At 41.5% G+C, this 12613-nt stretch overlaps 1 protein-coding gene across 1 annotated transcript; it reads left to right on the top strand.

Annotated features, from left to right (window-relative positions):
* Positions 1-10974: 10974 nt before the first annotated feature.
* On the top strand, positions 10975-11160 carry LOC105723747 (metallothionein-1E-like). The gene has a single exon (XM_064361268.1). It carries the CDS (start codon positions 10975-10977, stop codon positions 11158-11160), a length of 186 nt encoding a protein of 61 aa, XP_064217338.1.
* The last annotated feature ends 1453 nt before the right edge of the window (positions 11161-12613 follow it).

Raw genomic sequence — 12613 nt, 5'->3', positions numbered from 1 at the left:
TTATGTACCTTTATTTCTTAATAATTCCGTATTTTCTAAGGACACAGCTATTCTCTGATTTAGAAAATTTGATTTTGATATGACACTTTAAACTACTGTGCTAGTTCCAATTTTGACAACTACCCAGTAATTTTCTTTATAACATTTTCCCTCCAATACAAGTTCCAGTCCTTTGCAAACTTTGGTTTCAGTTTTACTAAATCTCTTTCATCTTGTTTAATGCTTTTTGGCTTCAATCCTACTTTGTCTTAAATCATTATAACAATCCCTGAATTCTTACTGTTTATATTAGCCTGCTAAATTTTTGTTTTTATTCCTTATTTTTACTCTTTTTGAATCACTGTGTTTTAGGTGCGTCTTTTGATCACAGCATAGACTTCGGATTTGCTGTATGAGCCAGTTTTGTTTTGTTTTGTTTTGTTTTGTTTTGTTTTGTTTTGTTTTGTTTTGTTTTGTTTTGTTTTGTTGAGACGGAGTCTCGCTCTGTTGCCCAGGCTGAAGTGCAGTGGCATGATCTCGGCTCACTGCAACCTCCGCCTCCTGGGTTCAAGCGATTCTTGTGCCTCAGCCTCCCGAGTAGCTGGGATTACAGGCATGCGCCACAACACCCGGCTAATTTTTGTATTTGTAGTAGAGATAGGGTTTCGATGTGTTGTCCAGTCTGGTCTCTAACTCCTGACTTCAAGAGATCTGCCCCAGCTTGGCATCTCAAAGTGCTGGGATTACAGGCGTGAGCCACCGCCCCCAGCCCTATATGAACAAATTTGAAAATCTTATCATAAATAGGTCAGTTAAGTCTATGCACATTTAATATGACATGTTTAATCTCAACTTTACCATATTACTTCAGTGGTTCCATCTCAGCTCACTGCAACCTCTGCGTCCCGGGTTTGAGTGATTCTCCGGCCTCAGCCTCCTGAGTGACTGGGACTAAAGGCACACACCACTACACCCAGCTAATTTTTTTTTTTTTTTAAAGTAGAGACAGTGTTTCACTATGTTGGCCAGGCTGATCTCAAACTCCTGACCTCAGGTGATCCACCCACCTTGGCCTCCCAAGGTCCTGGGATTATAGGCTTGACCCACTGCAACCAGCCATTCATATTAATTTTTAAAGTTTCTTTTCATATTTAATAATATTTTTGTTCCAGTTATTACCTTTGAATTCATATATTTTATGTTATAGTTTCCCTAACTCCTTTTTTTCTTTACTTAATTTTTTTTTGCTCTAACCCATCAGTGGTGTCTTCTGACTCCCACTTATTACAATCGGCAGCGATATTATTCAGCCTTCCCCCTCCTCCTGTTCCTGTCTCCTCCCAATTTTACTGATATTCTTCCTCTTTCCCAGAATGTATCATCATTATATGTTTTCCACCCGTGTTCTCTCCCTTGTTTTACTCCCGGCTCTGCAGTTAAACATATTAGGCACTCACTACTGGTTATTTTGCTGAAGTTTCCTCTATGATCATCCAGTTGCATGAAGTCTACTCTCCAGTGTATTCTTCTGGGAGGGTTTTAGCACGGTGTTCCACTGATAGCTTGAATGGATATTAAATCTGTGACTAGCACTTTCTTTCCTTGAGTCTGTGAAAATGCTGCTTCACTCTTGCCTGACCTTTTGTGTGGCTGTGAGAAGCCTGATGCCCTGCCTGATTTACTTTCCTGTAAGTAACTTGATCTTTATGTCTGGGGGCTCTGATGATTTCTTTCCTTTGTCTTTGAAATCTAATCATTTTACCAGGATGTGTGTTTGAGATAATTGTCTCTTGTCAATTTTCTCATTTACACAGTAGGTTTGCTGTATATGTAGAATGATTTTTTTCATTTCCAGTAAGTTCTGCTGGAATTTAAATTTATTAGCTCTGTTCCAATATTTTGTTTGCCTCTTTAAAGAGCACAATTATTCATATGTTGGACCTTCTCTGTCTGCCTTCTGCTTCAACCACTTTTTCTCTGACCCTTTTAACTTATTTATCTCATTTTAAATCTCTTGGTCATTTGCCTACTTTTCTTCAGTATCCCTTATTAAATGTTTGTTGAATTCTATTTTCCATTCGGACCTATAATTTGTTCTTCATTTCTGAAATAATTCTGTCTTTTTCTTTCAATATCTTTTGTGGGATTAGTTAATTTGTGTTGTATTTCTTTCTATTTTATGTCCATTTCTATACTGGGTTTTTTTAAAATTATGATTCTAGGATTTTAAAAAATCCATCTCCATATATTTGGTTTAGGTTATGAGTTTTGAGAGTTGTGTAAAATTTTATTCTGCTTTCTGAATTTTTTTTTTTTTAAAGGGGTCTCACTCTGTTTCCCAGGCTGGAGAACAGTGGTACAAACATGGCTCACTGCAGCCTCAACCTCCCAGATTCACACAATTCTCCTACTTCAGCCTCCCAAGTAGCTGGGACCACATGGGAGTGTGCACCACCATGCCTGGCTAATTAATTTAAATTTTTTGTAGAGATGGGGGGGGTCTCACTATGTTGCCCAGGATGTGAATGTTTTTCAGGAAACATTTTCATCAGTCAAATGTTACTATTAGGACTTTCTGTTTTCTTCTTACATTTGCTTTATAGGAAGTCAGTTTGATTTTTTTTCTATTTCTAGGTGTTTTTTCACAAGTGTTCCAAGTATCTTAAGACAGTTTATTGAAGTGCAATTTATTTAATGGAAGATATTGTTGGCAGTTGTGGTGGTGATGGTGGTAGAGAAAGGGGGCTGACTGATGCAGTGGTCAGCTGGTAAATGTTTAACAGCCTGATCTCCAAGAAAAAGTAGCCTGATTGGTAGCATCTGCTGAGACACGTGCACTCCCACCACAGCTGATTTTAACCTATCAATGGGGTGTCACCAAACAGAGTTAGGAAGAGATGCTAATAATCAGTCCTTGTGAGCCACTATGTTTACCACACATTTTATTTCTCTTTTAATTTGCCCATCTCATTTCCTTCTTATCCATTATGGCAGCATCTTCAAGGGCCAACCCCTTCTCTGATTCTTTCCCAGCAGCAGCAATTCCTCATGGCTGTGATTTCCAGTGCTATTCCCTGCAAGCCCCTCTCCTGTAGCTGTGCTTTGCACTACTGCGTCCCAGACACATGTTCAGTACTTAGACACTTACTGTTGGGTTTTTCTGGGGTGAATTTCCCTGTGCTTCATCTGTATCTTCTCCTTTTTTGTCTCATTTTTTACGGGTCTCTGAAAGCCCCTTCTCCATACTCTCAGCATCCGCAGGCTTGCAGTGGTGGCAGGCCTCTCTGGGATTTGGTATTTATTTCTCTATTTACAAGTAATTTGAAGACCACAGTATTCTCTGTCTACTAATGATGCTAAAGGCATGAGTCATATGTAGTTTTGGGGGTGTTTTGTTTTTGTGTTTTTAAGAGACAGGGTTGGCCCAGGCGCAGTGGCTCACGCCTGTAATCCCAGGATTTTGGGAGGCCAAGGCGGGCGGATCACCAGGTCAAGAGATCGAGACCATCCTGGCTAACATAGTGAAACCCTGTCTCTACTAAAATACAAAAAATTAGCTGGGCGTGGTACCGAGCACCTGTAGTCCCAGCTACTTGGGAGGCCGAGGCAGGAGAATTACTTGAAGTTGGGAGGCAAAGGTTGCAGTGAGCTGAGATCACACCACTGCACTCCAGCCTGGTGAAACAGCGAGACTCTGTCTCAAAAAAAAAAAAAAAAAGAGAGAGAGAGACAGGGTCTGGCTCTGTCACCCAGGCTGGAGTGCAGTGGTGCAATCATAGCTTACTACAGCCTCGAACTCCTGAGCTCAAGCAATTCTTCTGCCTCGGCCTCCCAAGTAGCTGGGACTAAAGGTGCATGCCACCACACCCAGTTAATTTTCTCTCTTTCATTTTTTAGAAATGCGGTGTCACTATGTTGCCCAGGGTAATCTTGAACTCTTGGCTTCAAGTAATCCTCCTCCCATCTCAGCCCATGTGTGGTGTTATTGACACTCATTGGTGATTTTATATTTTAAGGGTGGATGTAGAAGAGAGATTTGGATTTAGGCAACCACCTGTATCTCCCAGTCATCAAAACTCTCTGGTTTTACTTTTTACTATCAAATTCATTGATTGTTTCAATTTCATGACGACCCAGGATATGAGCTTTTCACTTCACCCCACTTCCAGTGAGATCCAGCCCCTTAGTCTAAATCGGTGTGCCTCAGTAAGTAAAGCATGGTTTTAATATCCAGTCAGATTGATTAATACGGTGAGTGGTAAATGCCATACCTTCAACTTGGGGTCAGTAGAGTTGGTGAATTGATCCAACCAAAATTTCAAGTCAAATCTCATCCAGCTGTTCATGTCAACCTGAACTCAACACATGCCAGTTAGGCAGAGATGCCTGGCCTTTGGTGGCAGTGACGGAGGGAGAGGGAGGGGAATGTATTAAAATAAGAGCATTTTAAAGCTGTTTTTAATTTTGGTGTACAATAGTGTAGGACAAGTCCTCAATTAAAAGCTCTTCAGTGTTCCTGTAGCCTCGGTATTCACAAATGCATTTAATCTTCAATTGTTACTTCATCCTATCCCAAGGTGTCCCTCTTATTAAAGATTTATTCATCTTTCTGTTTACCACAGTGCCTAGCAGAGATCCATGAGTAAGTTGTTCATTTATTAATTTTATTTTTCTTTGATTTTATATTGTAAAGCCTTTTTTTGAGAGCCAACATAGTAAAATCATTGACTCAGCAAAGCACATAGGCTACAACTCCACATACTCATATACTAGGTCATTCATTCAGTCAGTCAACAAACATTTAGAGTGCAAGCTCCAGGAAGGGTTCTGAGGAATATGGTAAGAAGAAAATGAATCTGACAAAAATCCTGCTCCGAGGTAGCTGGCATCTCAATTCCTTTCTGCCTCCGAGTTCTGTTTTAACTCTGTGCCTATACAACACTCAAGCGATTGAATGAAAAGTTGAAAACCCAATTTATTGTTTGCATCTGTATCTTCTGCCTATAACTTTAGATTTTTGCTGACATTGAAGCAACTTGTGATCTCTATGTATCACTGCCATTGTTCTGGTAAAGCACCCAGATCTGATTTCATTTCCACTTTCATTTCTCTGTTTCAACACATCATAGACACAACCACAGTTTCATAGACCTGGAAAAAGAAATTCTGCTTTCTAATTGACTTAAAATGGAACACTTTCCCTAGAATACATAAACACTGATAGAGTTTTGAAGTTCATCTCTTCATTTCTTCTTAAGAATTTATTGTAAACTTTAGTATGTTCTTTCGATGCAAAGAGATAAATACATCTGCAGAAAGACTACAATATTTTTAAAGACTTTAGTCCAAGACTGCCTTCTGGTAATGGAAAAGAAATTAGACTTCAAACTAACTAGACCTAGGGTGGTTTAGTTTGGTGAGGTAACATTCCAGATGGAAACTCTGAAACTGAAAGAGAGTAACACAAATCAGATGTTCATCCAAGGAATTGAAGATGTGTGTGTGCATGTAAACACAGCCTCTAGATTGTCAACATGTGATTTTCTTAAAGAGATTGTCTTGCGCAGCATGATACAGGCCGCTCTTGGTAAGCAGCCTGCTTTGAAACAATCCATCATGCTTGAGTCTGTAGATCTTGTAATTTTTCTTTACCCATGATACATTTACCAACATCTCCGATTTATACATGCCACTGCAGACCTGTGCTATGCGCCTCCTGCTTCCTTAGCTGACTGGGTGAGGGAGACTGTGATTTCCTAGCTTCATTGAAGGGGAGAAACACTTCACTATCCCTCATCTTCAGTATACAGCTACAAAGCTGCCTTGCTTGGGTTATATAAAAGTTTATAAAGACACACAATGATTAAAGCTGGGGAGCCTCCACTGCTCATTGAGACTATGGATGATTTTTATTTTTAAAATATTTCTGTATATTTTTCAATATTTTTTCAGTGCAAGTATGTTACTGTTTCCAAAATTATTTTAATCACACAGGTTTAAACACATGCACACACACACACATAAAATGAAATATACCAAAATGATAGTTATGGGAGTTAGAGTGGCTTTTCTATTCTATTTTCGTGTATTTTTCAATTACTATTTTTCTCAAAGAAACAAATTATATACACAAAATAACCTGTGAACTGCCAAAAAGAAACAGTTTTCTTTATGAAAGTTAATAAGCATTATGTAGCAGTCTTTAAAATTCTGACTCTTAGCATCTAGATTCCCATGGTTTTCACAATCTACCCACATAGCACTTCTTGATACATGTTAAGATTTAATTTAAAATCTTTCAGCCTTCTTGACCTTTTAAGTATTTTCAACATTTCTGACTATTCAGTCTGCATCTTTGAGGCTTCTGAAAAGCAAGCCTATTTTTCTTTCTCTCCAAAACACACACACACACACACACCCCACACCCATACGCACAGACACATACACATGCTCATACCTCACAGTGGTGACCTCTGGCTAGCAGAAATATGACTTGTTGTGTTGGCTTGTTTTGCTTTGCTTGTCTATATTTTCTAATTTTCTTCAATGTAGCAATATTGTCTCTGTAATAATGAACAGTTTACCTGTTTGTTTAGCAATAAACTCAACATCAACATTTATGATTGCCTCCCAGGCAAATAAAGAAAATACTCTTCTGTATTCTTTTTCCTTTTTTTGAGACAGAGTCTCACTCTGTTTCTCAGGCTGGAGTGCAGTGGCACGATCTCGGCTCACCACAACCTCGACCTCCCGAGTTTAAGTGATTCTCCTGCCTCAGCCTCCTGAGTAGCTGGGATTACAAGCATGCGCCACCACGCCAGGCTAATTTTTGTATTTTTAGTAGAGACATGGTTTCACTATGTTGGTCAGGCTGGTCTCGAACTCCTGTCCTGTGATTTGCCCACCTTGGACTCCCAAAGTGCTGGGATTACAGGTGTGAGCCACTGCACCCAGCCTGTTTTATGTTTCATATGTCTTAATATGTATTATTTCATTTTAGTTCAGTTAAATATTTTCCAAATTTCATTGTGATTTCTTATTTGACCCATAATATATTTAGGAGTGTTTTTCATAATTTTCGACCAAGTGGAAATGTTTCTTTTCATTACTTTTAATTACCTTTTAATTACCATTTGACTTTTAATAATTGATTTCTGACATAATTTCATTGTGATCAGAGAATATTCCTCTATAAAGTTTATTGAGACTTGCTTTTTTCTTCCAATGTATTGTGAATTTTTGTATATCGCTTGTTTGCTTGAAAATAGCATGTATTGCGCAGTTGCTGGGGACAGGATCTACACATTATTTAGTTTAGGTTTGTTAATCACACTCAAATCTTCTACATCAACAATTTTTCTTTCAACTACTGAGTGAAGTGTTTTAAAATTTCCTCCTGTGGCCGGGCGCGGTGGCTCACGCTTGTAATCCCAGCACTTTGGGAGGCCAAGGCGGGCTGATCACGAGGTCAAGAGATCGAGACCATCCTGGCCAACACAGTGAAACCCCGTCTCTACTAAAAAAATACAAATAAAATTAGCTGGGCTTGGTGGCATGAGCCTGTGGTCCCAGCTACTCGGGAGGCTGAGGCAGAAGAATCGCTTGAACCCAGGAGGTGGAGTTTGCAGTGAGCCGAGATTGCACCACTGCACTCCAGCCTGGTGACAGAGCAAGACTCCATCTCAAAAAAAAAAAAAAATCTCCTCCTGTGATTCTGGGTGTATCTGTTTCTTATTTTAGGTGTCAATTTTTTTTTTAATATATTGAGGTTATACTATTAGGTACATACAAATTTAAAATTATTTTTATTGTGAATCTAGCCTTGTATCATTATGAACTGGCTTTTAAAGAATACGTAAGTAATTATGAACAGAATGTTGGTGGAAATATGGAGGTAAAGGCCTTTGTGATGCTGTCTCAGATGTAAAGGAGAATGTTATTGGATGCTGGAGGAAAGGCCATCCTTGTCATACAGTGGCAAATAACTTGGCTGAATTGTGTTTGTGTCCTAGTGTTTTGTGGAAGGTAGAACTTGCAAGGGATGAAACTGGATATTTTGCTGAGATTTCTAAGCAACGTGTTGAAGAAGTGACTTGGTTCCTCCCAGTTGCTTGTAGTAAAATGCAAAAAGAGAGAAATGAATTGAAAAAGGAATTGTTAAGCAAAAAGGAACCAGGGTTTAAAGATTTGGAAAATTCTCAGTCTGTTCATATTACAGAAAGTGAGATAGTGTGTACTGAAGAGAACCACTAAGGGTGTGGCGGACCAACCATTTCATAAATAGATTAGTATGGCTGTGAACCATGAACCTAATCAGCCATTTTAACAGAGGCCAGGAATAGAGATGGGATTACACCTGCAGAGACACTGCTAGTTGGGACTAAAAAAAAAAACAAAAACAGAACATGGGATGGAATGAAGGAAGATTGTGAATATGTGCTATCCTCTAGGAAAAGGGATGAAGCACCCCAAAGCAATTTGGAGGTCCTCTGCCAATGAATCGTACCAAGGAGGATTATTCCCAAGCCTTAAGATTTCATGGAGTTTGCCTTGAAGTTTGGACTCACTTGGGACCAGGTCACCCCTTCCTTCTGTGTCTTGCTTTTGGAATGGGAATGCCTACCCTATACCTATCTCATGATTGTATTTTGGAAGCATACGACTTGTGTGGTTTCACAGATTCGCAGCTGGAAAGGAATTTTGCCCTAGGATGAATCGTACCTTGAGTCTCACTGTACCTAATTTAGATGACATTTAGAAAAGACTTTGGACTTTAGACATTAGAGTTGTTGCCGGAATGAGTTAAGACTTTGGGGCATGGAATGAATGTACAGATGCTCTTTGACTTAGGTTGGGGTTCTGTCCCAATAAACCCATTGTAAGTAAAAATGTCATAAGTCAAAAATGCATTAAGTAGCCTGATAAACCCATGGTTGTAAGGCTGGTCGCCTCGCTGGGAGCTCGGACACCGCCCCCCCACCCCGGGAGCTCGGACACGTCCACCCCTCTCACACAACCTAGCCCTTCCTTAAAGAACCCTGCCAAAATGCAAAAGAAGTCTTGTAACTCTACCCAATAGCAGTCGAGTCTTGCATGCAAATGAAGTCTTGTAAATCTACCCAATAGCAAGCTTGCCTTGCCCACACCATGCTCTCCCGCAACCAATTGAACGCCTCTACACCCTATAAAACCCCATGCCTGAGAGGAGTCCGTGTGACTTCTCCGGCCCCTCCTGTTGGACAGAAGAACCTCACCCAGGAGCTGAATAAATACGCATTGCATTGGATCTTCTTGTGCTGGCCTCAGTTTCTTCCTTTTAAACTCGGCAAGAACCCAAGGACCCTTACAATAGTAAAGTAAAAAAAATCAGAATATGCTCTTCAGCTTACCATGGGGTTTTCCTTATAGACCCGTCACAAAACTTAAAAATTGTAAGTTGAACCATCATATGTTGAGGGCCATCTGTATTTGGCACCTGAGAAGGACATGAATTTTGGGGGGCCAGGGGTAGAATGCTATGGACTGAATGTGTGCATCTCCCTAAAATTCATAGGTTATGACCCTAATTCCTAATGTGATGAGGAAATAAATGTCCGTTGTTTAGGCATTCTTGTTGTATCATCTTGCGGTGATGAAGACAGGCATTTATAAAATACAGTTGCTCCGTTACTAAAAGGAGCAAATTTTACGCAGCAGTGAGGATGGGTATGAAAAAATATTGTGCTGAGTGAAAAATGCCAGGCCCTCTCCCAAAATATCCTCTATATAATTCCATTCACATGACATTCTGTAATTGGCAGGACAAATCTAATGTAATGTATGTAATTGAGATCAGATCAGTGGTGGCTTTAGGGGTATGGATGGGATTAACTGGGAAGGGGTACAAAGAAACTTTCTAGGGGATAGAATTGCTCTGTACCTTTCTCAAGATATTCATTTGTCAAACCCCATGGAACTCTACAATTAAGACCTGTGTACTTCAATGTATGTAAACGATACCTCAGTAAACAGTAAACAGAATACGTGATATATATGTGTGCGCATGTATACACGTGTGTGTGTGTCTTTGCCCCGCCTCCTTTCCATTCCTCTCCTGAGAAGATAGAAGACCTAGGAGTAGAGAATGCAGTCCCAGAGAAAGGAAGGCAGTGCCAAGGATGGGCCACAAAAGACGTCCTGGAATGACCGAGAAGGAGAGTGGCGGGCTCCAGCAGGGACCTCTGCAAGAAAACAGTGGACCAGATGGACGACTTCAGGAGGAAACCCTAAGACATTCCTTGTGAAAAGTTGTACCGGGAGGTTATTAAAAGGTGTGAGAAAGAAAACTAAAGGAAAAGAAAAGAAAAGCAATCATTAACACGGGGAGAGGAGGAGTAAGGACAGGGTCATGGTCACAGTACGCTACAGTGCTCGGCTGCAAGTACTATCTATGTACGTAGGCAGGATAATGTAAACGCTATGTGTTATTTAGTCCTACAATTTGTAATATAATTACATTGAAGGACTGCCGAGGGAGGGCTGAGGGATGGCTCCTCAACCATCATGTGAAGTTAGTGGTTAAAACAGATGAATCAGAAGAGGTCAGGGTGCACACATTACTTAGAATCATGAACATGTGAATGCAAGAGAAAAAAATTGCTGAAAAATTATGTGGACTTTGAATTCCATCTCCAAGGCCACATTAGTCTTTTCCAATAACAAATTTGAACCCTCTAAGGAGATTTCTAGGGCAGTTTGAAAAAGACCCAAAGCTGTTTACTAACGTAGTTTATTAATTAAAGTGGCCTTGGAGTCTCACACCACGGATACCACAATTTATCATGACATTCCACCCTCCGTGTCCAAGGGTTCCACATACACAGATTCAACAAACCTCAAGTCAAAAGTATTTTTAAAATAAAATAAAAAATAATAGTGCAACAATATGACACCTTCCAGCTGCCCGACTGCCTCTTCACCTCTCCCCTGGGAACTCCGGTGTCTCCTTGGCTCGAAATGGACCCCAACGGCTCCTGCGCCACTGGTGGCTCCCGCGCCTGCGCTGGCTCCTGCAAGGGCGGGGAGTGCAAACGCACCTCCTGCAAGAAGAGCTGCTGGTCCTGCTGCCGCGTGGGCTGTGCCAGGTGTGCCCAGGGCTGCATCTGCAAAGGGGCGTTGGAGAAGTGCAGCTGCTGTGCCTGATGTGGGGACGGCCCTGCTCCCAGATGTGAATAAAGCAACTTGTACAAACCTGGATTTGTTTTTCATACAACCGTGACCCATTTGCAGCATTCCTTTTTCTATTAAATATGTAAATGACAATAAAACACTTTTGACTTGAAAAAAATAATGCAACAGTATGAAGTAATACAAATAAAAAACACAGTGTTAGCAACTATATTCATGGCATTTGCATTGTTTTAGGTATTATGTGTCATCTAGAGATGATTTAAAGCAGATGGGACAGTGCGTGTGGGCTATGTGTAAATGCCGTGCCACTTGATGGAAGAGACCTGAGCATCTGCTGCTTTTTAGCAACCACAGGGAGTCCTGAGAACAATCCCCTGAAGATACTTAAGGCTGGCAGTACTCATTTATTTGTTTACTCGTTTGCAGAAGTTCAGACTAAACCCAGGTAAGCAAAAATTATCGAAGGTAGCTCTGAAGCAAGCAAGAGGGAGGAGCCCTTACCTCCCTGCTGTGGCGGGGCAGGAGTCCCGCTCCTGAAGCTCTGGCAAGACCAGACCTCTTTCACACATGCCCCACTGCAGCCTCATGACCAGCCAGGCAGTTCAGCACAGTGTTTCCTCAGTTCTCAGAGCTTCTGTTCCAAAACCCGCTATCAATTTAGGAACAGCTTTGCCGCCGACAAGCCTACTTTGACCTGAATTGCAAAATGCATCTCAATTTCAGAAATATTAATATGTGGAAAACCATGTATCTCTCCACCAAAGATTCCGTGAAAGGACCCTGGTTTGGGTCTTGTTCCGCACCTCCCATCGTGGCCTGCTGGTACAGCTGAACAGTGAGTGGATGGTGCATTCCCAGAGCCTCCCACCGCTCCTCCCTTCATGCTCTCGGCTATACCGAGTGTTGGTTGCCGGCAGCTCTCAACTGAATTCCTCTCTATGATTTGCCTTCAGCTCAAAAGAGCCTCTTTCCCGAGTTCATGCCCCCTCCCCAGGACAGCTGAGAAGCCCCACCCTCTGAGGGCTCTTTCGGCCTCAGAGCTGCCCGGGGGAGGGGCCCGGGGGAGGGGTTGGCGGAGGCCTCGTGGAGACTGCCTTGCAGCTCAGCTCCTCTCTGCCTTTCCTGCCTCTTTCTCTTCCTTCACAGACGTTGATCCTGAGAGTACCTCAGTAAACTTCAGGAGGCAAATCTCAGAGTCAGCTTCCTAAGGTTCCAACTAGGACACAATGTCATTTCAGACTTTGGCCGCTCCCTTCATGCGGTAGGTATTTCAGGGCTTTATGCCTGAGAGCCCGTCCAGTCTCTGTGCAGAAATGAACTCATTGCACCTGAGTCCTCCCTGTCTTCCTAAGGCCCCAAGCTGGTATTTTCTGGGCCAAGCCCCTCGTGAGGCTCCTGATAGATGAGGTGACCATCCTGCTCTGCTACCTACGTGACATGTGGCTTCTACAGATTGCCCACTGTC

The sequence above is a fragment of the Aotus nancymaae genome, unplaced genomic scaffold (genome assembly GCF_030222135.1).
Source record: "Aotus nancymaae isolate 86718 unplaced genomic scaffold, 86718_ANA_hifiasm-v0.15.2.pri h1tg000041l, whole genome shotgun sequence".
Taxonomy (NCBI): domain Eukaryota; kingdom Metazoa; phylum Chordata; class Mammalia; order Primates; family Aotidae; genus Aotus; species Aotus nancymaae.
Note: the sequence above shows the minus strand (reverse complement) of the source record. Positions and strands in the feature narration are given on the sequence as shown.

What these genes read in the sequence shown, in the direction of transcription:
- LOC105723747 (XM_064361268.1), top strand. Translation starts at nt 10,975, where the DNA reads ATGGACCCCAACGGCTCCTGCGCCACTGGTGGCTCCCGCGCCTGCGCT.